Consider the following 26,997-nt stretch of genomic DNA (forward strand, 5'->3'; position numbering starts at 1 on the left):
ATATCCATTTGCTCCTAGTGCTGCTCATCAGAATATTTAGGCTTAAATTGGCTCTATCTCACTCAGACTCCAAATTGCCATCTTTGCTGGAAATCCTAGCTGTGATACAAAATGTAGGGGGGAAAATGCTAAGGGAACAGTAATTGGATTTATAGAATTCCTTAAAATCTAATGTTCAAATGATGTCCTTGCTTCTAGGGGTACTATTTAAGTCCCCTGAGGTCCTCATAGAAAGCAAAATGCAACACCTGCTCTCTGCTAGGGGACTAATCCTTGGTATCTTTGGGCACTAAACATCCCAACTCCTTATTTGTTTGATCTCGAGAAGAGTGATTAAAGCAGAAGACAAAGGGGAAAAAAAGTTTAGGCCTCCAAACAGAACTTCACTCTAGATCTTTAGATACTGTCAAATTAAAAAGAACTTTTAACAGCCTCTAGTCCTATAGGAATCTCTGAGTATATTAAAGATTATATATGTGCGCACAGAAGAGAGTATTTCATTTTCTGACACTTTTTTCCACTTAGGCTCAACAAGTCACTGATTTTCAGTAAGATAAATGAGGCATGGGTTGTTGTAGAATAACAGACCATTGGTTAATTGTCAAAATCTCTCTTTTGAAAAGAAAAAATGTTTAATAATGTTCCAATCCAAAAAAAGCAAAGAAAAGGAAATGCTTCCAAAATTTTTCTTACGTTTCAGAGACCATGATGTTTAAGTATGGTTAATTAACAAATAACATTGTGCCATTCCTATTTTGTAATGTACACCACCTTCCCTGTCTTTTTTAATCTTCCTAGTCCCTGTCCGGGTAACTTTTAAACGTCATACTGTATTTTGTCCTAATTAGGAGAGACACGGCTGGACCTAGTCTGTAACAGTAGTAGCAGCACGTGCTGTTGCCATTACCTTGACGCATGAATTGCATTACGCAGAAGCAGGCCAGGCTGGATTTAAGTTATTGAATATCCTTTTTTCTTATTTCCCCCTACATTTTATTAATGTTGGGGGTTTTTAGGGGCCGTAATTCCAGTCGGCACACTTTTTTCCTGCTCGGTCCTGTCATTCCACAGTGCGGGGAGCTGCTGAGGGGAATGTTCTGCGAGATGGCTTAGTGCTCTTTTTCTTGGCCTAAACATTTACCCTTTTTCCTGTGTCCACAGCATCACCAAATAATCCAGCAATACATGGTCACCCTGGAGAACCTGCTCTTCACTGCTGAATTAGACCCACATATCCTGGCTGTGTTCCAGCAGTTCTGTGCCCTGCAGGCCTAACAGTCATTTTTCCCCCTTAATGTCAAGATTTTTTTTTTAAATCTCAAAATAACTTGTCTTAGTTCTGATGGTTTGAATGCTTGCTTTCTTGTAGCATCCTTTCACTTACTAAAGGAAACAGGAGTTGAAGGACAGTGAAAATGGTATTACCTTACCTTTAACTGCCCCTAAAATAACAGTAATGTGATGATGACCATAGGTGTATTATATATGTGACAGATACAGCTTTTCTCTGATATATTTTTTCCTTAAGGCACAAAAGATAACTGATTTGAGGTATGTGGAACACCAGGTGTCAAGCTTACAAAGTAGTACATAGAACTGATGGGTTTATTATCAAGTAGCATAGCTTCTCACAGCTCATGGATAACCTAACATGGCTGAAATAAAACTAAAAATATGTTTTTTAAACTTTGGTATCTCAATGATTTATCATCTCAGTCAACTTTAAAATTGGTGGTTTCTTACTGAAAGTATACTTACTTCCATCTGAAATTTTCTCTTCAAGATATTTTTCATAAGTATAGTATTTTAAGACACTACTGTTATTAAAAAGTGTTACTACCTGGAGTAGCAGTTCCAAATTTGGATATACATCACCAGGGAATCTCTCAAGTAATTTTTTAAATTAAACCACAGTCTCTGGGAGTGGAACACAGACATCACTGGTAGCTAAGGCTCCCAGGTAATTGCAGTGTGTACCGTCCAAGGTCATATAGTGAGTTACATACTAAAGTGATGTTAGAAGTAGCTAGATTGACTAAAACTATACTTACTTGGCATTCAGTTTAGGGGTGGATTTTATTTCTATGCAATCTGGTCCGCGTACTAATTTCTGAGCCTGTTTCCTATCTGGTGTTGAGACTTAACTAAGACAATAAAAGTACACTGTAAAATAATACACAAGGGATTATCTGACATTCCGAATTTCTAGCATTTTTAGAATTTTTCATTAAACCTTTGAAAAAATTTACCAATAATTCCACAACTAGTAGTATTTCTGTGCATTTGTACAATATAGGTATCTTTTTTTTAATTTAGTGTATCGTAAGTATATAATGATACATTAAGCATTTTCCATATTGATACATGGGTCTCTTTGGTTTACATTCAGTGGCTACAGACTATAATCTTCACAACAGATGGGAATTCCTAGGATTTTTAAACACCATGCCATGTAAGAACAAGAAGTACTCACAAGTTTAAGGCAGCATGGCAAATTACTGGCAGAAAGGGGACTAAAATCCAGGTTCTTAGCTGAATGTTCTTCTGTTTATACTGTTCCTCCTTCCCACAAACTATGTCATTAATTAGAAATGGCTCCTGTCCTCAAGAAGCTAAAGGATAAGCATTGTAAGGCTTTGGTAACTTTGACCCTAAGCTGCTTTGTAATCCTTTGCACTACATTATGAGAGTTTGGCTAGTTACACTTACTTGATCCAGATCCTAGAAGAATTTCTAGATTTTCACCTCCTTTCTCTTGGATCCTCTCTTCATGTGTAATGGTTGCTTCTTACAGCAGCTCACTGATGTGACCCTGCTCTGTCCCAGCCTGGCTGCTAGGTATACAGAAAAACTGAACTAGAGATTGGATTTTGAAGAAATAAAGGTACAAGAGCAAACATTCAACAGTTGCTCTTCCCACATGAAGCCCAGAGAGACAAAAGAATGGCATGTCACCGTACACTGTACCTTGCAATAAATCAATATTCTGTTAAACTGTACTGATGCCATTTAACATGCTTTTATCAAAGTGAACATCTTTGTTTTCCTTGATTCTAAATCTCCCTTCCAGGAACTATGCAGAAAGCAATTCATGTGAAGATAAGTTTGCTTTTCCTGGAAAGTACTGAGCAACAATTTGTGTAAGTTACTAATCTACAATCATACCTGAAAATGAAAGATGAGGACAGAACTTGGCAACCAGAGTAAAACAGAGTTGGCTATCTGGGTACCAGGACTGTCTTAATTTGATGAAGAGTGAATAGACATACCTTACCTAAATAAATCTATAACTAAACCGGTCTTGATAATATGTGCTCGTTAACAAGTGACCGTTATGTGCCAAGTGCTATAGATTCACCGTATTTAACCCTCACAACAGTCTTTAGACAGATTATTATGTCCACCTGACAGGTCAAATAGGCCCATGGAGTAACTTACCTAAGGTAGTAAGTGGAATCTGAACCCTTAGTTACTCTGTCATCAAGCTGGTACCTTTTTTTGTCCCAAGAATGTCTTGCTGCCCATTAAGAATCAGTTTTTACTGAGCTGTAATATTTAGCATAACACAAAAAAGTCAACACTCAATATATATATATTAAACATTAGTGTACTGAACACTTATATAGAGAACAATTAGTACTATATTTGGGCTTGACTTGTTTTGATTTTTGCCCTCCTTCAAGCACAACTCCAAGAACTGATCTAGACAGAAAAATGAAAATGTATAAAAATTTCCTATTTGTAGCAGTAGGATAAAAAGTCACATCAAAGAACAACTTGAAAATATCTACTTTACTTAATCTGAATTTGTTTTTATCAAAGAATGCATAGACCCTGTAATCAACATATGGGATCAAATCCTGAGTAGATATAACCGCCTTGTAATCCTTTTGGCAAGATGGGGGATATCTGACTAAACTTAGTCCAGGGGTCTGGGGTGAAGTCAGGTTGCAAGAGCAAGCCTCCTTCCCTCCAGGGTTAGATGCACCTGTAGTAAGGCACTTAATTAGCATGGTGCTCACTTGGCACACAGTAATGCTCGGTAAATGTTAGCAAGTTGTGATCAACTTATTATCACTACTTTCTTTAATCAACAAACAGTATAGCTGTTTAATCATTTTAATCCATATTTCAATATTAAGGTCTCTACAGTAGTAAACCCTAAGGATACGGAAGACACGATCAGACTCCCACAACTCACTGTATGTTGCTACCAGTCAGGACTTGTCCCAGCAATAGCTCCCCACTCCCTGACCTGGAGACAGGAATAGTCTGGAAGACCTGGCAGGACCTCTGCTGCGCGGTGGTCTACCACCGTCTGGGCTGTTTCTTGGAATAAGAATCCACATCAGTCAGCTTTTGCCTTTACTAAAAAACTTCCTGCTACCCCAATTTAGGGTTTACCTTGGTTGCTTATTTCTCAGTTTTAGCTCTAACCTCACACTTCTGAACCCACTTTCTACTGCTCAGCTCCCACCCCTATTGTAGAAAAATGGTCACAGACCCAGTATTTTGCCCACAACCAGACCTGCTGGACCTTAACTGAAACTTGCTCTTAAGCCCTAACATTTATAATTATTGAAGCATTATTTATACAAGTGTTTCTCTCATCTATGAAGACTTTACATTTTGGTGAATTTTGAACAGGATTATCTAAATTTATCTAAATGTAAAACAGATCACTTAACTAAAAATCACATTTTCTCGTACGTCAGTTCATGGCCACACACCGTACAAGTCTTCCGGTACGTGTCATCCTCTAGGTTTTCTTCTGGTCCATACTCATGTTGATGAGCAGCTGTTTCCCTTTTCCACAGACTGCTTCTTACTGCTCGCCGTAGTTCTAAGAAAAAAAATGAAAGCCAGTTTTTCAGTGGTGCTGTTCAACTGAATCCAAAAATGTCAGGCTTTCAGCCGTGTCTATACACGTGTATGTGTTTAAATCAAACATGGTTTACCTTAAATTTAAACAAATCAAAACTGATTATACAAACTTGGGAAACTTAATTTCTTACTTCACTAACTAGCTTGGCCTGCAAAATCATTCATGTGGTCGTTGGAGTAGCGTGAGATGAGAGATTCAGAAATGGGGTATGTGGGCTAGAGGGACAGCAAAAGACCAGATTCAGAAGACAAGTGAAAGAATAGGGTTTTTTCAAGCAGGTGACTATGAAAAACAGGATGCCATGGCAGGAAAGGGGAGTCAGCCGGGATGAGTGAGGATAAGGAACATTTTAAGTTCCTTGTAAGTCTCTTGAGAGGCAAGTCAGGCTTTTCTTGCAAGAAAACTAGAAAGCCAAGAATTTGGGTGATGTTTCATCTTAGAAAACCTGCTTGTGTAACTGACCCTGTGGCTATTAAATTCTTTTTCCTATAAAATAAGAGCAATATTTTAGGAGACATATTGCTAATAATTACTGCAAAGTACAACCTAAATAAAAGAATCACTACTAAGAGCTGGGAAGAACCAGAGTTTTTCTTTTACTTCATTTTATTTTGCAAGTAGGGAAACTGAGCAAAGATAGCATGGGAACCCAGGTCATTCATTCCACTGTTCACAATTTTTCCCACTACATTTATTAAAATGTCATTCTTACAAAGAAAAGAATTATGTTGGATGCTTTGAAAAGCAACTTAGTTGATGACATTCTAAAGTTCACATGGCATGTTACCTGAAGAAATCCAGGGCTTCGTGTTAACTAGAAATTAACAAGCTAAAAACTTCAGTTTCTAGTTTAATGAATAAAAAGCAACAATAACTTCACATTTTCCTACTCTGACCAAGGATCCATCAAGCCCAGCACTGTCTTTGACAGCAGCACTACCTAAGGGAGAGTATGATCATTATCTTCCAAATCTCAACCACAAAAATCAATGTACACCAATTCCAATTTCTTTAATCCATTTTAGATCTATGGTAAGAAATTATCAAAATATTACTTGAATCTTTGTATTTTCAGCCTTTATTATATCATGAGGATAAGCAAGCAAATAGGGCTATGTATCAGGCACTGTTCTAAGCATTTTATATGAACACATTTAATCCTCACAATCCTTTGATATAAGTACAACTGTCATTCCAATTTTACATGAGTAAACTAAGGCACAGAAAAGCAAGTAAGTTTTGCCTAAGGTCAAACAGGCACAGTCCAACTCAGTCCACGTTTTTAACCACTGAGCTGGGCCACCTTTTCATCCCTTCAGTATGAAGCACTTCATCTGAGACTATTCTTTTCAAGCTTCAATGTGTACAGCTCTGGATAGTTTCTAGACTAGGGAGAAAATCACATTCATCCACCTCTTTGTTTCTGTATCCTCTCATTCTGAAGAGCCTAATTTTTCTAGACATAATCTGAACTACCCATTATCTTTAAATTTTTTATTTTACCTTAGAATATTTTCTGAATAAAAATAAGTGATATGCTGACCAGACAATGACAGGGCAATGTCTCCCATTTGAATTCCAATACCTCCCCCTTTTGCTTTGTTCTGATGCAAGGTACCCTGGCCACTTTTCCTTTACTACCCCACTAAGAAAATCTCTCAACATCTGACTGCATCCCAGTCACTGTTAAGCTAACCCAAATTCTGCCTAATTTGAGCATTACGTGAACTTAGGAAGAGACAGAAGAAAATTATTAACACTAAAAGAATACTTAAAAATCTAGCTTACTAGCCATAACTGGTCACAACTGAACAGAAGGTTTTATACTGATTTTATGTCCCCCCCCCCATTCTTCAGCTAATCTATCAAGATACATAATGACAACAATAAAGCCATATCTTTAGTATTTACTAGATATTCCTGGAAAAACTTGGTGCTAGAAAGTAAGGAAGTACTAAAATACTGGTACATCTGTCATTTTCTTGCCCTTCTTTCCCCGCCTGAACAATCTAGTTCTAAAAAGCCACGAAGTGGAGCGAGTAAAGCAGGCATCTGTAGGAGGGTGGGGGAGCCCCAAGAAAATGGTAAGGAGGGTCTCCTACACCGGCGGCAGCAACAGTGAAGAGAAATTTGTTACCTTCAGGGTCATTCATCAGATAACTATACATATTATAAAGGACAATTAAGTCAGGTTTCTCACTGTCAGAGAAGGGAGTTACAAGTACAGAAAGGGAGAGAACCAAAAGGAGCACTAGAATTCTAGATTAGAACTGAGTCTCTCAATGTGAACTCAAGGTTTTAATTATAGATACAGATTTACATGTGTTTTGAGCTAGAAAGCAGAAGTACTCAAAGAATGATGAAGATATGTCAAAAGGATGCAAGAGCTAGCCTGAAGACACTCCTAGTGGCCCAAATCTGAGACAACTAATTTGAGCACCAAAATAATTTAAGGACAGAAATGAACCAAAAGCCATTGAGAATAATAGGAGTGAATGAATCCATAACAGTAATAAAGGGGGGAAGGGATGGGACAGAATGCTGGCTTCCAACTGGTTAAATGTGGAGGAAGCACTGATGTTAGCAAACAATTTTAACAACCAGCATACCAAAGACTGGTTTGGGGAAGAACCATCCACGGATGGTTACTAAATCTAAGGGGAAGCGTTGAGGAAAAGCAGGACATGTGCCTGGTCTTACAGGGGTTTTTTGCTTATCAAATCAAAAATGCATATTAACATCACCACTGAGGGCACATGTCTCCAGACGTGATCCTGGGAAGAGGCATATCATTTATGTACTATCCCCAGCCTGAAATGAATAACCTGTGTTTAACCATCAGGAAACATCAGAAAAACCCCAAATGTAAAACATTGCTTCTAAAAAGGCAGGCAGGAAAAAGGAAGAGACTTCTTCCAAAATGTCAATGTCATAAATGAAAAAGGCTGTGGGAATATTCCAGAATAAATTTAGAAAGACTCAGTACCTAAAGCTAGTACCTGCTTGTAGACTGGATCCTGTACTGGAATTAAAAACCACACAGGACATAACTGGGTCAACTTAACTGGAACAGGGATGACAGATGAGATTAAAAAATCAATACTATAATTTCATTCTGTAAGAGAGTATTCCTATTCTTAGGAAATACACTGTAGTATTTAGGCATAAAGGGTGGTGATGTAAACAATCTACTCTTCAATGGTTCAGAAAAAAACCTGAGTGTGTAGAGAGAATGCAGATGATACAAGTGCTAACAGGCACATCTGGGTAAGAACATGTGAGCGTCCCTGTGCTGCTCTTACCCTTCAATTTTAAGCCAGCCTGAAAGGACTTCCGAATAAAAACATTGAGGAAAAAAAAAAGGAGCTAGACTGAAGGGCCTTCCGTTGGCCAAATCTGGACAATCTGAGCATCAAAACTGAGCATAATAATGACAGGACTGGACAGATTCTAACACTGATGAAAGAGTAAGAATCCATGGTTCAATCTGGTTCTAAATAAAACTCTTCTTTCCAAAAGAAGCCAAATAATAATTGTAGAAATAACAAAAAGAGAAAGTCACCATTTATATCTACCCTAATAATAACTGACTCAGGCAAGATTCATCCCTGTGTGCTTAAACCATTGAGTGAGACTTAAGGAATGAGATGTTCACACAGTGTCAGTCACCCCACAGATTTCTTATTCATTACAAAGAGAAAAGCGTACCTTTACAACAGAAAAATCTGGCAGATCCTGCCTTAACAAAGCAACAAACTCACTCTCTTAGAGGAGAACTGATACCACGTGTCTCCTAAGGTAATGCGCTCAGACACACCACCGGCCTGAATCTTAACTGTGAGGAAGTACACTGCTAATAAATCCAAATAGAGGGACATTCTGCAAAACAAGTGGCCTGGACTCTTCAAAATGCCATGAAAGAAAAAGGCTGGGGTACTAAGAGAGACTGGACACGCATCATCCTCGACTGGCCCCTGGACCCAACAACTAAAAAGCTGTAACAGACACTGCAACAACTGGGGAAAAGACAAATGATGCAGATCGTATACTAGATAACAGCATTATATTAGTGTTAAGTTTACTGTGCGTGATTATTTTTTAGTTTTGTAGAAGAGTGTCCTTGTTCAGAGCAGATAAATGCTGAAGTACTGATAAGAATCACAATGCCTACAAGTAACTCTTACATGGTTCAGCGAAGTTGTGTGTGTGAGAGAGAATAGGAGAGAAGCCAGAGTGACAAAATGTCAATATCTCGTGAAATAAAAAATATGTTTAAAGACCAGTAAGTTTTTCCCATTACTTCATTTAAGCAACTTAAAACTTTAGAAAGTAGAGGTCAATGACCCACTGCTGAGAATGAGAAGGGGAGGGAGAAAGGTCAGAGACTTTATAAGACTGAGAAAAGGCCTGCTAGGTCTTGGGGGAGCTCAGGAAACCATGGGATGGAGAGAGGACGTGCCAAGCAGCCCTGAAAGCCTAACTGAGGCTGGAGAACAGAACAGCAACTCACCATGTTCCAGCCTGCTGGCCCCACTGGCCTAGAACTCCACAGCACGAAAAGGTGTCGGCTGCTTCTCTTGGAAGGTTATAAAAACGTTCACGGTAACATCAGTCTTGCTGACAATTACCTTCAGGAACTGCTGCTACTGTTTACCCAGAGTTTTCCCCTGAATGTTTGTTTCAATGAAAAATGTATTTTATACCACTCTAAAACTATATTTTATTCAGCTTAATATCTTAATTTTGCAAAAGAGGCAGCCTGTATTCAAAGAAGCCCAATGCAGTTTATGAGGTAAACTTGTAAGAGAATTAGCTCAGGGAGACCAGAGACTTCTAAACACCTGATGGGAGGGCACGAAGTTTTGACATAAGGTGCACATTGTTAACTAGAGGGGAAGATCACAAGAAAATGACAAAATGACATATGAAGTTTGTCCTCCGTAAACCGAAGCAGAGTCACAAGAAACTGTGTCCTTCAAACTCTCTTGAGAGGAATCTCAAACAGTCATAAATATGACCACAGGCCCAGGATGTAAAATGTTCACAAACTTAGAAGAGGCGCCAAAATAGGATTTTCTTACCCACCTCTTCTGGGGAAAAAAGTGCACAGTAACAAACAATGAAGATTAATTTTTCCTTTTTTTAGGAGGCTAACCTCTACTAGGATTAAGTAAGAGAAAGCTGAGTATAACTTTAAAGAAAAGCCTCACCTCCACCTTATCAGTGGAAAGGAGCCACGCAAACCCAAAACGTTCTGTGTATTTGCACCAGTTTAAGTTCCTGTCTGATAACAAGACTAAGGCATACTGCATTTTAAAAAATCTAATGAACTACTCAGCAGTGATACCATCATCCCTACTTCTGCGTTCCTGGATCTAAGAGATCTGTAACAATTTGAACTTGCTGACAAGAAAATTCTTCGTCTTTCACCTTGTCAATATTTATACATATATACCTTATATTATCTATACTTCAATGTTCTTCTGTAGTAAGATCAATTTTGTCTCAACTGTAAAAGTAGGTCATATTCTAAAAGCAGGTAAATGTAATCTCTTACCTTTCCATAAAGAAGTAAACTTTGTGACAGCTTCTTTGTGGGTCAAAATCAGAAGACCAAGAGGAACCAGGTTCCAATTTCTTTTCAACTAAAATTTTTAGACTTGCTTTTATTCCTCTCTGTTCTGAGCCTTCTGAGCAAACTGCATTGTGAGCTCCTTGTTCCTAATCTCTACAGTGTCTACTCCACTAGTCAGGAGGAGGACAGGAACATATCCACCAACCTCTAAAGTAAGAAGAAGCCATAATTAAAGAAGGCATGGCATTGACCTCTGCACATTAGATGACACAATGACGTAATGTTTATACAAAAGAGAGAACTCATGTTTTCATATGCAAGTGAAACAGAGAAACATTCTTAGATTTGTAGGGTCTTTGAAAACATACCACTCTTGTAACAAGACATGCTTCATCCAAATAAGAAATAAACTAAAGAAACCTTAGTCTTAAGAGGTCTAAGAAAAAATTCAGGGCAAATTCAAACTCTTCAAGGATGAGGAAAATCCACAGTGATTTATCTGGTGGTTAACAGCACTAATGTGACATAGTGAGAAAGACAGCCAATTACGTTTGAGCTTACACCTCCTTTAAAAAACACCTTTGTGAATCATGTAAATCTTAAAAGAAACATTCTATTCATACTAATACTTAACAGACATGACTATCTTGATAGAATTGTTACAGAAAAAAACATAAAGAAATTAAACAGATGCCATAATCTTTTATTGTTAGTCAAATTATAGGAATTTAGTCACCTTTAGATGACATTTTGACCAAACTACAGAAACAGTATCTAAGAAAAATTACAGACCCCCTTTTAAAAATATTTCATCACTTTGCAGGTACAAGTTTCTAATTCCTTTATCCACGTATTACTGTCTACCCCAAAATACCATCTTGGAAAGTTTGTTTAATGAGGCAGCACAAAGGGAAGAGTTGAGGTGATTCAGGGAGCTGGAGTTGGAAAAACCCTGGACTGATCCGTGATTAATCTATAAATATGCCCTCCTCTTTTACACCCCTCAGTTAGTGCCTTCTGTTACCTTAACCTTCAAGGCTCTCCTCAATGTTGGAAGGGAGGAAAGGTTGCACTAGAACATGGAAGAGATTAAAGGACCAAATTCAAAAGGAGTCTTTCCAATTCCTCTCAGTTGGTCCCTTGCAGGTGTTTCTGAAGACTGTGGTACAGCAGCAGCTAATCTGGGGAAGATTCTTCAATGAAATGCTCTTATACGGCGCAGTTTGCTGTGGGAAGCCTCTCTACAAAGCCATAAAGTGTGCTTGCCCTCTGATTCAGAAAATGACATTTTGATTAACTATAATTTATATAAAGATGTATATAAGGATATTTATCATAGGGTTATCTGTCTTGATAAACTTTTTTTTAATTAAACTTTGATTTTTATTCTTAAATATTAAGTTGATCCATTTTGTATAATAAAATTTTTATTTGTAATCAAAATTAAGGAAGTTGAATTAAAAACTTGAAATAAGCTCAACTACTGTTCTCTTCATGTAATTAGAGAATAAAGTAATAATTGACAAACACTTGAACATTTACACCCAGGTCCAAGGCTATGTAAATGGGTCCTTTAACCTGCCTCCATTATACAATGTCTACAGGGGAAAACAAAACTGTTCTCTAAACAGTGTCCTTCTACAGTCACACATGCAGAGCTGCCGTATTGTAACAGGTACATAATGTTCCGCTGAAATACTATGACTTGGGGCTGTTGCTCTGCCCCATTTCACAGCTAAGCAACTTATATGTAATGTCTCATCGATTCCTTACAGTTTTATCATCATTTTATAGTTGAAGAAGCTGAGACACTGAGATTAAGATTGAAAAAATTTTGATAAAATTCATAAATGTCCAACAGTGCTTCCATTTTTATAAAAAAAAATTTAAGGGCCTATGCATAGAAAATGAATGCAAGAATAGACTTTAAAATGTTATTAATGATCGTCTGGGTAGTCGAATTATGGGATAGAAGTTCTTTGTAGTTTCCTAACTTTTCTGCACTGCACATGAATTACTCTTGTACTGAAAAGGGGGAAAGAAGTGCCCCACAATAAGAAGAAACAAGGCAGGCTTACATTCAATTATTTTTCTTTTTTGTTTAAGACATCTGAACTATATTCATTCACCTTCCAAAACCTCTTCTAAATCCTAAAAACACATTATTTATTCTGGCTAAGATACTCAACTTAGTGTATGTATAACCCTGTATATACACAGAATATGTGCTATCTATGTACACTTTACACCATACTGGGATGCACAGTCACTGCAGGAAGAACTTTTATGCCTACTTTTTGAGGCTCTTTTTAAGGATCCTGTGATACAGCAGAAAGTGCTCTTTGTGCCCCTGCAGCACCTTATGTTCATCACTATGCCAGTACTTGTCACACTCACAATTTTAAGTTTCCCAGTCTTTCTCTTCTGACAAACTGTGACTCCAGCATTTATGTTAGCACAGTGCCTGGAACATAGCTGACATTTAGTAACTGTTGGATGCATTCATGCACAGGTGGACAGACTTCTGCACATATGCACACATGGATGCATGCGTGCACAAGTAAGTACAGAGACAGATGAACAGAGGAATGAATGGACAGATGTATGGACAGAGGATGAATGTGCCAATGCAGGCTTTCAGTCGTGGAAGCCCGGCTCCAGACCCAAATCTCTAGCAACTATGTAACAAGTCACTCCACCTTTCTAAGTCTTTTGTTCATATATAAAAGTAATTAGGCTTAGAAGGTGACTAAGACTTGGGCATTATTTTTTCATTTTAAGCAATTAGAGAGGTTTGTTGGTGGAAATCTTTGTCTTTTATAACTCCATGGATCATATTTAAGATAGAATTTATGCCAAATCCTTAACCAGGGATACATCCCTGATCCTCCCTGATCCTGCCATCATTCCTCATAAAAATGTGATTCACTTTAAGATGAGGGCTTGCATGCTTTTTCAGAACTGCAGTACTGTGAGGTATGGACTGCAAGTTTCAAACACCAACCTACTGAGGGCAAACTAAGTCTTTTTTCCTTCAGTCTATGGAAAGAAACACATTTCAATCTACTGGTGACATTGTATCATTAAACTGGAACAACTTAACTAAAGGCTTTTTACAAAGTAGTAAAATTCAGTCCTTCATGATGTAAATGTAGCCACTTACCTTTTACTTTTTTATCAAACTTCTTCTGTTTCATTTTTTCTCTGTTTTTCTGCCGAACTTCCTTTGCTTCTTCTAGTGCTTCCTGACTACCCCAAACTTCAAGAGACCTCTTCACAATCTACAATACAGAATCCATATTTAAATTAGTTGCAATTCGTTGCTGTAAAATATTTATAATTATTAAATTCACAGGTGGCCAAAGAATGATCTAACTCAAGTACAAGCTTATAAATATTTGAAATTTAAAAGATTTTAAATGTTGATCTAAGCAGCTCTAATATTACCTCCCTCTAAACCTATGAAGCCCTTAGTAAATGTATACTGAATTAGATTACATATGTGAAAAGCACAATAAAACAGGGTGTACCTGTATAAATAGAAAAGCTGTCCTCTGACTACAACTGTTTCTGATTTGTTTTCACCTCAATCAAGGGAAGTACATGTAGTCAATGAATTACATGAGTTTTGGCAGTATCACCCCCACCAAAAAAAAAATCTGCTGACCAATTAGCCGTATCAGATCTAAATATGACGTCCTCTCCAAAAATCTCCCACCACAGAAAATCAATCACTAACACTCTTCTCCAGAATCAATACGAGTTTCTATCCACTTGACTACTTCTGATCTTCAGGAATATGAGTTTAAAAAAAAAAAAAAAAACTTTTGTAGCTGAATGGCCTAAAAAATCTTTATTCTAGTTTAAAAACCTTGGATTGTAAATCTATACTCTTTATAATATTTATTTACATTTAGGGAAATAATATACACACAGAGAATTATGCTTGGGATATCTCTCACAAAATGTTAAGGGGACCAAAATATCAATCAATTTAGCCAAACTAAAATTTCTTAACATAAAGTGATACACTGTTACTTCATAAATTCAAAACATCACATTTTCCACAATCTGACATCCTTGAAGATGCTGCATCACCAAAGTAATTAATGGTACTTTAACAACCCTGAGTCAAAAAGTGGTTCAGAAGAATTGGACTCTGAATATGAAGAAGTTTAAGAACACCTGAATAAATCTGCCTTTTCCTTTTCGTATACACACAAGCATGACATACAGCAAAAAAACCTACAGGAAGTCTAATGGCACTATTTCACTAAGTATAAAGTAACAGCTCCAAGTGACAACACAGCACTGGCATCAATTCAATCTTAACTATGACCCACGGGGTTATAAAAAAAACAGATTTCCACCAGCAAACCTCTCTAATTGCTTAAAATGAAAATCATTTTTTCATTTTTAATGGTACATAAAATAATTGTGGATCTTCTAATCAACAGTCTCGCATTTCATGAACATTCACTGTACAAGTTTAGTTTTATAATGTAGCTTATTCTAGGATTTTCTGATATATCCCAATCAAACTGTGCTCTAAAGCAATGCCCCCCAATATTTTAAATATAATGGCACAAATAGAGTCTCATGACTTTTTTACCACCCTGGGGCCAGACACAAGGTACCCACCAGCCTGTGCACTCTAGCAGCCCCTGGTGCCGGGTGGCTAAGTATCCTGGCACACCTGTAATACAACTGCAGCAAGAGGAGCTGAGAAATCTGCTCTGAGACATACTAGACAAACGGGGTCAGCTGACAGGGTTCCAGGTGAGCACTTCCCAAGTGGCGTAAAAGTTCTAGGCATTGGTGAAATTCCCCAATTTTTTTTTTATGATTTTATTTGGGGGGGGGTGGGCATGAGAAACATGGTCTGACCCCTATTCCAAGCTTTCTTAGTTTCCAAGTTATACTCCTAACATCACCCAATAGTAATATATTTGCTCCAAAGTGCCACATCAAAAAGCAAAGTAAGGGAACATACTATTAAATGTCATTATGTATGACTAGGACTCATGCAAAGCAATAAAATGAAAAGGATCTTTTTAACTCTCTGCAAGTAAAAATTAAATGAATTATAACTAGTTCATTGTTAAACTTCACCAGACCCAGCATTTAAAATGACTGAATGTAACTTATCAGAGACCTGCAACTTTAAGTAGAGCTTCATATCACCCCACTGCGAATGATGAGGATTCTTCTTCACAATACATTTAAGAGCTGGTTCTCTTTTTTCTAAATCACAATCTTTCAGAAGGTATTCCTGTTTTGCTTCTGTTTTAGTTATAAGCTTGTGTTTATCATCAGCATCTCTGAAAACAGATTAAGTCCATTTATATAAGTTAGTTATTTTAAATAAATTAAATTTTCAAATTGCCCAAAAACCTAGGGGCATATATGCCAAAAGAAACATATAAAATACTGTTTCCTGAAACTCTTATGGTCAAATTAGGGAGAGGGTGTAGCTCAGTGGTAGAGCGCATGCTTAGCATGCACAAGGTCCTGGGTTCAATCCCCAGTGCCTCCATTAAAAAAAAAGAATTAATAAATAAACCTAGTTACCCCTTCGAAAATAACTGAAATAAGAAAGTAATGTCTTATGGTCAAATTGGCAGCATAAGAATTCTAAGAGAAAAATACTTCCTTTTACTAATTGTGAGAAGCTATACTAGCAGCAGATAGATCCATATCATTCAACATTTTAAGAATTTCTTTTTTACTTATTTTAAGTCCCTCTTTTCCACAAAGGATCTGAAATGACTTCCATAAGTTCAGTAAATATAAATGGAAACTGAGACTCAATGGGGGATGCGGGAGGGTATAGCTCAGTCGTAGAGCACGTGCTTAGCATGCGGGAGGTCCTGGGTTCAATCCCCAGTACCTAAATAAATAAATAAATAAACAAACAAACCCAATTACCTACCCCCCCCCAAAGAGAAAACCTTAAAAAAAAAAAAAAGACTCAATGAGTTAAAAAATATAAGTTAAAGCTCAAAGTCAGGATGGGCAGGGTGTAAGGAATATAAATATACAAGGTCCAACTGCCCCAAGCACAGCTGTTTTTCAAAGCCCAGGTAAAAATGGAAATATAGTCAATTACATAGCTCTTCTCATTCATTTGTTCTCCATCTACATGCCAGGTATGTTCGAGGCACTAGGAATACAGAAAGAATAAAATAAAGCTTTGTTTTCATGCAGTTTACATTCTAGTTAGGAGAAGAATTAATAAGCAAACATAATGACAGATAAAAGTGCTGTAAAGGAATATAAAGCATGGTAAAGAAACAGCAATTTTCAGACAGATTGGGTGGGTAATCAGAGAAGGCCACTGATGAGGGGACATTTGAGTAGGGCCCTTAAGAAGTCGGAGAATACGCAGAATCGCCAGAGAAAGAACATTCCTAGCAGAGAGAAGAGCAAATGCAAAGCCTCCAGGACAGGCATGTGCTTTGCAAATGGAGTTCACAGCAAGCGGGCAGTGACTAGAAATGCTTCAAGTAAGTGAAGGTGAGGGGTGATGGGAGATAAAGTCAGGGGTAGGCAGGGGCCTTGTAAGCAATGGTGAAGACAATTTTATTCTAAATGGATTGGAAACCTCTAAAGAGCTTTGAGTAAAATGCTACATGGAGAAGAGACTAATGGTGCAAAAGTGGGCGACGTGGCCAGTTAGAAGACTACTACCGCGATGGTCCAGGCAAGAGCAGACGGAGGCCCAGCCTAAGGCAGTAACGGGAGGAGGATGGGACACGGATGAATTCAGGACACAGTTTACACAGAGAAACCAATGGATCTGGAAATTAAACATGGGATAGTGGAGAAAGAGCTAATGAATGAAGTTGGCCTTGACTGAAATGGTGTACACTGAAGAGGAGGCACATGACAAGGGGGGAGGAAGCTGTAAATGGGAATAACTTTAAGAATGTTAACTAATGTAGAAGTATAAGCTAAAGGAGGGGACAGGTAAACCACTCTGTACTTATCTTAAAATTGTCAAAAATGCTGAAGAAAATAGAATGGAGCGCCGTGTTCCTAATTATGTTTACGTTTAAAAGTATATTTTTTCCAAATTACTACACAACTTTCTTTAAATTGATACATAAGTTCCTTCCATTTTCTCATGGAACTAAGGTTATATGGGGTAATTCAGTCCCTGAACGCTGTCTGTACTTGAAGGAGAGTGGCAACACTGTGAACCTTAACCACTGGGCACATCAATGACACTGTTACGTCACTAGAAATATAGTTTGTAATTTATAATTCCAGTGGCTGCCAGAACATTTCCTGTCACAGATCTGACCATGAGACCAGAAACATCTCCCATCCTCTTTACCTTCTAAGGATTCTACTCAGCAACAAGTCAACGGTGAGAGCTCTCAATGTCTGCAGCAGGGACTCTGAAAGGGCAGGGACTCTGAAAGGGCAGGGACTCTGAAAGGGCAGGGACTCTGAAAGGGCAGGCCCTCCAGGCCGGTGGGGAGTTGATCTGGGGCTGTACATACAAGAAGTGGGAACAGGGAACAGATAGGAAGGCTAAGTAAGGAGCCAAGATGGGATCCGTAGGTGTGACAGACCCCAACCGCAGGACTTGGCTGAGGAATTCAGTAGGGACAGAGGAACCACGTGGAGTGAGGAGGATTATTCTGCAGTGATACAAAAAGGTTAGGAGGAAAAAAAGAATGACAGAGTATGTGATTCTTCCTCATCTATTCTCTTCCCTGCCTATTCAGGAGAGTGAAAAGTGAATAGAAAGGTGTTCTGAGGGTACCAGGGCAGTGGCTGGAGAGATTATACTTCCTTCTCTCACTGAAGGTGCCAGTCCTCTGACCAAGATGTCAACACACCCTGCTCAGAAAATAAGATAGAAACAAAGGGATCCTTAGGGGCTGGGGGAAGAGAAGGGTTAGGAACCTGCTACTGAGAGACAGTCAACACCCCTCCCTCAAGCAGACAGGAAAAGGACCTGTCTATGGCAGAATCAGGGGCATCCTTCCTATTTATGTGGCATTAATTTTGATAAGCAAGGGCTTCCTATCTTTCCTTGGTAAAATGGAAAAAAGAAATTTTAGGAGACTCTCAAAACAAAAAACATGATTATTAAGAAAATATTAAATCCAAATAGACCTAACTATCATTTTGCATCTAAACTTACATGCAAACATTAAACTTTAGTCATTTAAAACACTGTCTGAAATTAAAAAGTACCTGCAGTTATCACAAGTGGCCAAATCAAAGTGGTTCATAAGATAAGAATCCATAAATTCTTTACCACATTCTTCACATATTACATAATCAAACTCCATAACAGGTCCTAAAGAAAGAAAGATTAATTCATTAAATTTCCTTTTTTTGTAACTAGAATACATTTTCCTCTATTTTATTAGCTTACTAGCAGGTATTTTATGCCTGATACAAATATATTTCCATAAAAGACAATATAAAACATTAAGTAATCTTACATTTATCTAAAAAAAATTTTTAAGGAAAAAAGAAAAAGGAAAGACTACAAAGGAAAAAATTATCAATTCATCAGGCACTTTTGAACCCAAACCACATGTAAGGTACTCGCATTACTTTTGTATTGCTGCTATAACAAATTACCACAAATTTAGTGGCTAAAATAATACAAATTTATTTTCTTACAGATCTGTAGTTTAAAGGTCTGACCCAGGTCTCAGTGGGTTAAAGTCAAGGTGTTGGCAGGCTGCACTCCTTTCTGGAGGTTTTGGGGGACAATCTATCACCCTGCCACTTCCAGCTTCTAGGGGCCGCCTATGTTCCCTAACTCAAGACTCCCTTCATCTTCAAAGCCAGCAAAAACAGCTTCTTACATCACGCTGTTCACACCTCCCCCGACCCTCTTCTGCCTGTCTTCCACTTTTAAGGATCCTTGTGATTACATTGAGCCCACCTAGATAACTCAGAACAATCCTCTGTCTCAAGGTCTTTAACCTTAATCATATCTGCAAAGCCCCTTTCCCTCTGTAAGGTAATAAATTCACAGGTTCCAGGGTGATTAGGATGTGGACGTCCTTGGGGGCCTTTATTCGGCCTCCCACAGCACTGTTGAGAGTATGAAAATTAGTCCCAAGGCAGGAGGAGGGGGGTGGAGGAGCTGCTTACAAATAAGGGAGATGGGCACTAACACTTAACACAGAAAAGAGCTGCAAAGAGCAAGACAACAGTAGAAGAGAGACAATACGAATTCACTTTCAAATGGGCAACTTTCCCTCCCTCCATTCCACCCCCTACCAGCAGGGCAAACAGCTTTCTCTTCATCTGTCTCAACCACTGGGTAGATTGTAAATCTCTTGAGGCAGATATTGTTTACCTATAATCCTCAAAACCCAGCACAGGAACTATCCTAGGTAGAGTAAAGCAGGATTTTTTTTTTTTTAGAGACTTCAAATACATAGCTAAGGCTCTTTATCCTACAGAACTGTTTCTTTCAGTGAATCTGAAAGCTCTTCTAGTAAGTCTTTAGGATGACTGCTACTGCCAAGCCCCAACTCTGAGAACTGCCACAACTCCCAGTGGGAGGAAAAACAGAGTTGTCATTTATTCATGGTTTGTTCAACATATTCTAATCACTGCCTTCCCTTACCGAATTCCAACATAAAGTCAGTCAATATTCTAACACTCCTCAATCCCACTAATCTCCAAACATTAACAAAAAATCACTCTTCTTTGTAAAATATTGGAGGGGCATAGATACAAAGGGAAAAACTGAAAACACAGTCAAAGTGGTATCTTCAAAAAACTGGTTACCAGAATGTGTTAGAACTGGAAAGAAACTGCCGTCAGAAATACCCATTAGGAGGCATAATTGTCCTAATTTTAAAAATTCTTTATAATAGAAAACTTTAAATATACATAATGATGATTTTTAACTCCATCACTCCATTTACATTTACCATCTGGAAACTGCCAGTCAACTGTAAGCAAGAACCCTCCCTCTCTCCCCTATTCATTTGTTTACTAACACATCTATTTATTATCGACGTAGACTCATAGATTCCTATTTTTTCAATGGTATATAATTCAAGCCTCATAAATAAGTTCTACTATTTACTAAAACTGCCACCTACCAATCTGGAGTGCCTCTTATTTCGGTCTCTCCCTGTACTCTGTGTATGGGCCAGTTCGTGAACCAAAAGACACTTTTTCTAATTTGCACAAATTCACTACCAGAATTCTATTTGCAAGTAGCAGCCCTACCATCAATGCATGAATAACAGTAATGACACAGGCCACATGCACACCTCAGTCAAGCAGAAAGGCACTACAGAGGTTCCCAATAAATATCTATTGCATGACCTGTTAAATGAACAGGGCTTTATATGCCCATGGTAGATTCAGGAATCTACAGAAAAACAGTCACAATGAGTCTTCATATCCATAAAATCATAAGGACTTAACAGGTAATTGAATTCAATGCCTTCCCTCCTAATACAGGGTGGTCTCTCAATCTCTAAACTCCTTCAGTGCTTTGCTATTTAGGGCATCACTCCACATGGTTAGGAAGTTTTTCCATTTCAGAGAGTCACTGTGAGGCTCATGGTACATGTGTTGACACTCTGTAAGTGCAAAGTGCTAAATATATGTAAGGAACACATTCATTACACTGGGCTGGCATCTCCCTCCCTGTAATTGTCACTCACTGTCCAAGATCTGCCCTCCAAAGCAAATCACAGCACATATCTCTCTTTCACAGAGGAGTACTTCTTGTATTTGCTGGCAGCTGAAGTGTTCTCTAGTTCATTGTAACCAGTTTTGACAACTGTTCCTCACATGTCAATTTCAGTACTTCCATTTTGTTTCGGACACATACATACACATGTTAACAGCCATCTTAAAATATGGCACCCAAATTGAAAATAAATATAATCCTTCAAGTCTCAGCCTCTGAAAACAATAGTTTAGACATACATAAAACAGGACTATTACCTGCACTGATGAATACACAACACTTCTGCTGCTGCAGCTAAAACTGGAAGGTTTTTAAGCTGTTACACTACACGATGGCTTCAAACTTATGATCAAATAAAACTATCTTGTTCAAACAGTGTCAAAGTACCCTCTTCCAGAGGATAGGTGGCTATACAGAGATAGATATAGATATATATAGATTTGTGATTTATCAAAACTTTAATCTTAGATAATAGTTGTATTATTATTTTTTTATGCCAGGTTTCCCTATCTTATACTTTACAAACCACTTTTTCCCTCCAAACATAAATAAAAGAAATGTTCTAAATCTTATCTCTTGGGTTCAAGCCCCTCATTTCAGCCTATCAAGATAATTTTGAGAATTTATTCTATCAGCTTGCCTATTATAAAACAGAGAGCATCGACCCTAAGTACACAAGCCACAAATTAAATGAATCATTGACAGATCTGTTTAATTTTTAATCTACTAGCAAAACTGCCAAATTGCATCTCTCTTACAAAGCCAACTGTGTGAGCACAAATGTAGCATTTTTTAACATCAATTTGCAAAGAATTATGCATGTTACTCAAAATGACCAGTCTAGGTACCCATTTTCTGAAAACACACTTTACCTGGTTGATGAACAACTTTTCCAATTGTATGTTCTTCTTCTTCTTCCTCTTCCAGAATGAAGCCTCCTCCTGTGTCAATTATCTTTGGAGCTGCTTTTACATTCGCCATGCCTACAAAAAGTAAGTAAAAGTGGTCAACAAATGAACTAAATAAGTCCTCATGTTCCCTTATGCATAAACAGGAACTTTTAAAAATTTAATATATATCAAACAAGACAAGAATGTCCATTATTATCACTTCTATTCAACATTACACTGAAGGTCCCAGCTACTATAACATGGCAAGAAAACAAAACAGGCATGAAGGTTGGAAAGAAGTAAAACAGTATTTATTCACAGGTGATGGGATTATGTATGTAGAATATCCACAAGAATCTACAATTAGAATTTCAAAGTAGTATCTAGGAAGAGATGTATAAAACCACTACACTGGAAAACAGCACTAAGAGAAATCAAAGACCTAAATAAATGGAGAAATACACTATGTACAGATTGGAAGCCTCAATATTGTAAAGATGTCAGTGCTCCCTAAATTTATCTAAAGATTCAATGTGACCCTAGTCAAAACCCCAGCAGCTGTGTGTGTATGTGTGTATATCTGTGAGTATGTCTGTGTGTATGTGTGTGTAATGGGAGCTGACAAGCTGATCTAACATCTCTAAGTAAATACAAACAACCTAGAATAGCCAAGATAATCTTGAACAAACCTGGAGGATTTACACCACCAGATTTAAAGATTTACCATAAAGCTTCAGTAATTAAGACAGAATGGTACTGAAACAAAGACAAAGAGACCAATGTAACAGAAGAGAGAGTCCTGAAAGAAACCTACACTGGTCACTTGATTTACAGCAAAGGCTCCAAAGCAATTCAGTGAGAAAAATGGCATTAATATTTATGACAAAGGTATTACTACAAAACAATGAGTAAAAGATGGTCTTTTCAATAAACGATCTATGGCTCTACCTCATACAATATACACAAAACAATTTTTAAATGGATCATAGTCTTGAACGTAAAAGGTAAAACAATAAAGCTTCTAGAAGAAAACAGAATAACTTCACAAGTTTGAGGTAGCCAAAAATTTCTTAAACATAAAACACGAAAACATGAAAGTATTAACCATAAGAGGAAAAAACTGCTTAATTGGACTTGATTAAAATTAAGAACTTCTATTCATCAAAAGACACCATTATGAGAGTGAAAAGACAAGATGCAAAAGGGGAGAGGCTATCTGCAATATGTATCTCTGACAAAGGACTCATATCCAGATTACACAATGAAATCCTGTCCAGCAGTAAAAGACAAATAACTTAAAAAAAAAAAAAAAAGGCAAGTGATGAAAAAGTTCTTATCACCATCAGTTATTAAGAAAATACAAATTAAAACCATAATGAAACACTACACTCCCACCAGAATACCCAAAATGAAAAAGACTGACAAAAGCAAATGATGAGGACATAGAGCAACTGGAACTGTCATACATTGTTGGCAAGATTTTAAACTGATATAATCACTGTTTGGCAACACCTACTAATGCTAAATATACATCTCCCCAATGACCCAGAATTCCATCTCTAGGCATATACGCAACAGAAATGAGTGCATATGTCCACCATAAAACAGATACAAAAAGGCTCATATCCAAGACCTAAATTTTTTTAAAAAGCTCGTAAATGTTGTCTTCGTAATAGCCCCAAACTGGAAACTACCCAAATTTCCATCAAAAGGAAAATGGAAAAACTAAAGTATAACAACATAAAAGAGTACTAGACCACATATAAACGAACAAACTACCAATACGTGCAACAACATGGATGAATTTCTCAGGTATTCTGTTGAGCAAAAGAAGCCAGACACTGTATGAATCCATGTAAATGAAGTTCAAAAATAGATAATACTAATCAAATGGTCAGAAAAGTAGTTACTTCTAGGGGTGAGTGGTTGACTAGGAAGTGGCATTAAGGAAGCTTCTAAGGTTCTAGAAGTGTCTGTACACTATACTGATTCCTGTAGTGTTTACAGGAGCATTTACATAGGTAAAATTGAGATGAATTTTACATGAATATATTTGTTATAACTAATTTTTAAAAGATACACTTAATATATATTAAGTCACTCCTCTTCTCTGGCCTCAATTTCTTCCTCTGTTAAATACAGGGATTAGAGTATAAGAGGCCTGTTTCTACTGTTAACAGCAATTCTCTCATCTCTCCATATCCCTCCATTACACTGAGTGCTTTTATCTCTGTAATTCTGAACAATAGATAAGCATTCCATGAATACTTACTGAATGGACAGAAATAGATGAATGTACCAGAATATGATTTTGATTTCATGAACAGTGTAGCAAATGACCACCAATGCAATGAGAATTAAGAAGGGAAGCTGGAATAATCAAGACCATAATTTGAGCAGGATCCTGAACAGTGCTAAATCACACCAAAAACAAAGCCCAATTTCTACTTCTATGCTTTGCTATTTTCCCAGGCCCTTAGCACTACTCTAAGCAACACATTCTAAGCAAGTTCCTCTCAGTCTTTTTAATGGCATGTATCACAGCACACAGAAAATGAAAATTGTACCATACATTGAAATAAAAGTACTACAAAGATAAAATCTCAGCACCTACCTAAGTCTTGAAGCATGGCAGGGTGTACACAATGCTACAACACAGCTCAGGTCTTTGGTAAATGCCTAGGAAATCTCACAAAATATTCATGCTACCTTGCTTTCCATCATCAGAAGTTTAACTTAATACCAGTTTATGTTCTATTTTGCACCCCTGTTCCACAGCCATTTAGTACAGATCTAGAAACCTTTCTGGAATCCTGAGTATGAATTAATGCAAATGAACAATTTATGCTCCTGACCCTAGAATGCTTCAAGTTGGGAACGGAGTAAAAGAAAACCACTAGAAAGCAGGAAGGATGAGACCAGAACTATTAAAAGTGGCTGGAATTTGCAGATTCAATACCAGTATGAATATCAAGACACGCAGCCAACCTCAGACTCTTTTCACTCTTCCTTACTTTTGGCTGATGAAAAGGCATAGCAGATGACCCAGCTGTGACTGCTCAATTACTCTCACAGTATGGATACAGGTTTAGGAACACACGTGCCTCATGTTGCAGAGATAGTCCTGAAGGACTTCATGTCAACCAAACTGTATTTTAGGTACCTTGGGGAAGATTATTAGTTGACCCCAGTGGAGAATTATATGATGGATAAAAACATACACAATAAGCAAACAGACAAATAGACAATAAAGCAAGCAGAAAGGGAGAGCTGAGGCGCTGGTCAAGGGCTGCCCTAAGAAAGGGGGAAGGTGAAATCCAGACAAGAGTAACAGCCTTTCTTCCTAAGGGTGAGAGAGAGGCCTAGTATGGCAGAGGTAGCTGGTGAGCAAAGAAAGGCCCTGAACCCATGGTCAGGTGACCTGAGTTCCAGTCCTGATTAGCCTTTGCCCTTGCGGGAATGGACCGGAGCTAACCCCCTTTCCCTCTCTGGTTTTCAATTATCACCTCAGTCGAATACGGATACCAAACCCTGCCCTAATTATTTTCCAGGTTAGCTGTGAGAATCAAATCAGCTAAAAGGAAATATGTGAAGCACAACAGGTGCCACTCCGTTAGCCCCACGAAGGCAGTAGTTAATGTCTGTTTGCTCTGCTCAGGGCCCAGCACTTGGCAAGCATTGGCCCGGTACGGAATGCGCACCCAATCACCCTTTGTAGAATGGGTGAATGAGGGAGCAGGTACAGGATTATTACTGAAATGGATGCAGGCCTAACAGCTTTATACAAGGACCACCCCTGGGACGGGTGGAAGCTGCGGTTAGAGAGCAGAAAGGGAGAGCTGAGGCGCTGGCCCGCGAGGGCGGCTGCATTCTCAAACTAAAGACGGCAGCTGCACAGCCCAGGTGCGGTGAGGAAAGGCCAGGGCTGGGAGTCAGGAGTCGCTCAGCGTCTTGGGCTGCCCGCTGTGACAAGGTCAGCTGCGCGAATTCCCTCCCGGGACTGCAGGAGGGTCTGCGCGCAGACGCGAGGGCAGTGGACGCCACACCCAGGACGCGGCACCCGGTCCGCCAGGAGAGAGAAGGGGCAGGCGCCGCCAAGGCCCAAACCTCCGGTAGCCGCAGCCGTCGTCGCCGGGTAAGGCCGGGCTGCCAGCCGGGCCTGGCGCAGCATCAGCGCCCGCTGCCGCTTCCGCTCGATGCTCGCCCGCACGGAGGCAGGTAGCTCCGCCAGTTGTCCTGAAGCCGCCGGCTCAGACGAAGCACCCTCAGTCTCCGCCATCTCCATCCTCCTCAGAGAGCTGTCGACTTAGCCCCGCGCACGCGCATTGGCGCACTTAAGCGTCCCGAAGGCACGAGCACCGCCTCCGTGCCGGCTCCAAAGCGCAGTAGCTGACAGAGAGCGCGCCTGCGCAATTTGAGAAGCACGTGCGGGAGGGAGGAGCAGTGGGCGAAATCTGCGCATGCGTTGGGGCGGGGAGTACCTGCCGGCTTGTAATCCAGGGGAAGGGCTGATGCAGAGATCAGTGTTCAGGAACTGGTCATCTTTAAAATAATAATTTAATTTTGTGGTTCAGAATGTAGGCTTTGTGGTCAGACTTGGGTTAAATCCTAGCTCTGACACTTAACATTTGCGTGACTGTTAGGAAGTTACTTAACCTGAGTTCAGTTTCTTCAGTAGTAAAGTGAGGATAATTACAGAACCACGTACACAGTTGTTGGGAGGATTAGATGTAACCTTTCAGCACAATGCTTGGCACAGAAAATGCTTCCAAAAATGACGGTGACTAGTAGTAACAATAGTGCCAATCAAGAGAGATCAGTAGATGATTGATTGGTCCGACATTACTTTGAACGCCTGGCCTAGGGGACAGAGTCTTAAGATTTGAAATGAGAATACCTGGGTTTAAAGTCTTAGATTTGAAATGAGAATACCTGGGTTTAAACTCTCACT

General features: G+C 38.6%; 2 protein-coding genes across 5 annotated transcripts in view; one reads left to right on the top strand and one right to left on the bottom strand.

The window, feature by feature from the left end:
• Positions 1–1,686, top strand: part of NCBP1 (nuclear cap binding protein subunit 1) — a 35,123-nt gene extending 33,437 nt beyond the window's left edge. For 2 of the 3 annotated variants that reach the window (XM_010953149.3, XM_074361868.1), the window contains one exon: positions 1,162–1,686. In XM_010953149.3, the coding sequence (XP_010951451.3) occupies positions 1,162–1,275 (114 nt within the window). In that variant the 3' untranslated portion in view covers positions 1,276–1,686. Of the gene's footprint in view, positions 1–848 lie in introns of all 3 variants that reach the window. The other variant, XM_074361867.1, reaches the window with a different exon arrangement.
• Positions 610–26,432, bottom strand: XPA (XPA, DNA damage recognition and repair factor). 2 transcript variants are annotated; one of them, XR_012506439.1, is made up of 7 exons: positions 26,154–26,432; positions 22,029–22,139; positions 18,672–18,777; positions 15,616–15,781; positions 13,624–13,741; positions 10,443–10,667; positions 4,706–4,843 (listed from the first exon to the last, which is right to left on the bottom strand). XR_012506439.1 is itself a non-coding variant. In XM_074361874.1 (6 exons), the coding sequence occupies exons 1-6, from the start codon at positions 26,329–26,331 to the stop codon at positions 4,695–4,697; spliced, it is 828 nt and encodes a 275-aa protein (XP_074217975.1). In that variant the 5' UTR covers positions 26,332–26,432; the 3' UTR covers positions 610–4,694. The 2 variants fall into 2 exon arrangements, 1 of the variants encoding a protein (XP_074217975.1); XM_074361874.1 differs by lacking the exon at positions 10,443–10,667 and having other exon boundaries at positions 610–4,843.
• Positions 26,433–26,997: the final 565 nt, after the last annotated feature.

Source organism: Camelus bactrianus, chromosome 4 (assembly GCF_048773025.1).
Source record: "Camelus bactrianus isolate YW-2024 breed Bactrian camel chromosome 4, ASM4877302v1, whole genome shotgun sequence".
NCBI lineage: Eukaryota > Metazoa > Chordata > Mammalia > Artiodactyla > Camelidae > Camelus > Camelus bactrianus.

Coding starts and splice junctions, on each gene's coding strand:
- XPA (XM_074361874.1), bottom strand. CDS start 26,331: ATGGAGATGGCGGAGACTGAGGGTGCTTCGTCTGAGCCGGCGGCTTCA. Junction 22,140..26,153: donor GACGGCTGCGGCTACCGGAG/GTTTGGGCCTTG, acceptor TACTTTTTGTAG/GCATGGCGAATGTAAAAGCA. Junction 4,844..13,623: donor GTTTGATAAAAAAGTAAAAG/GTAAGTGGCTAC, acceptor TTTTTTTCTTAG/AACTACGGCGAGCAGTAAGA.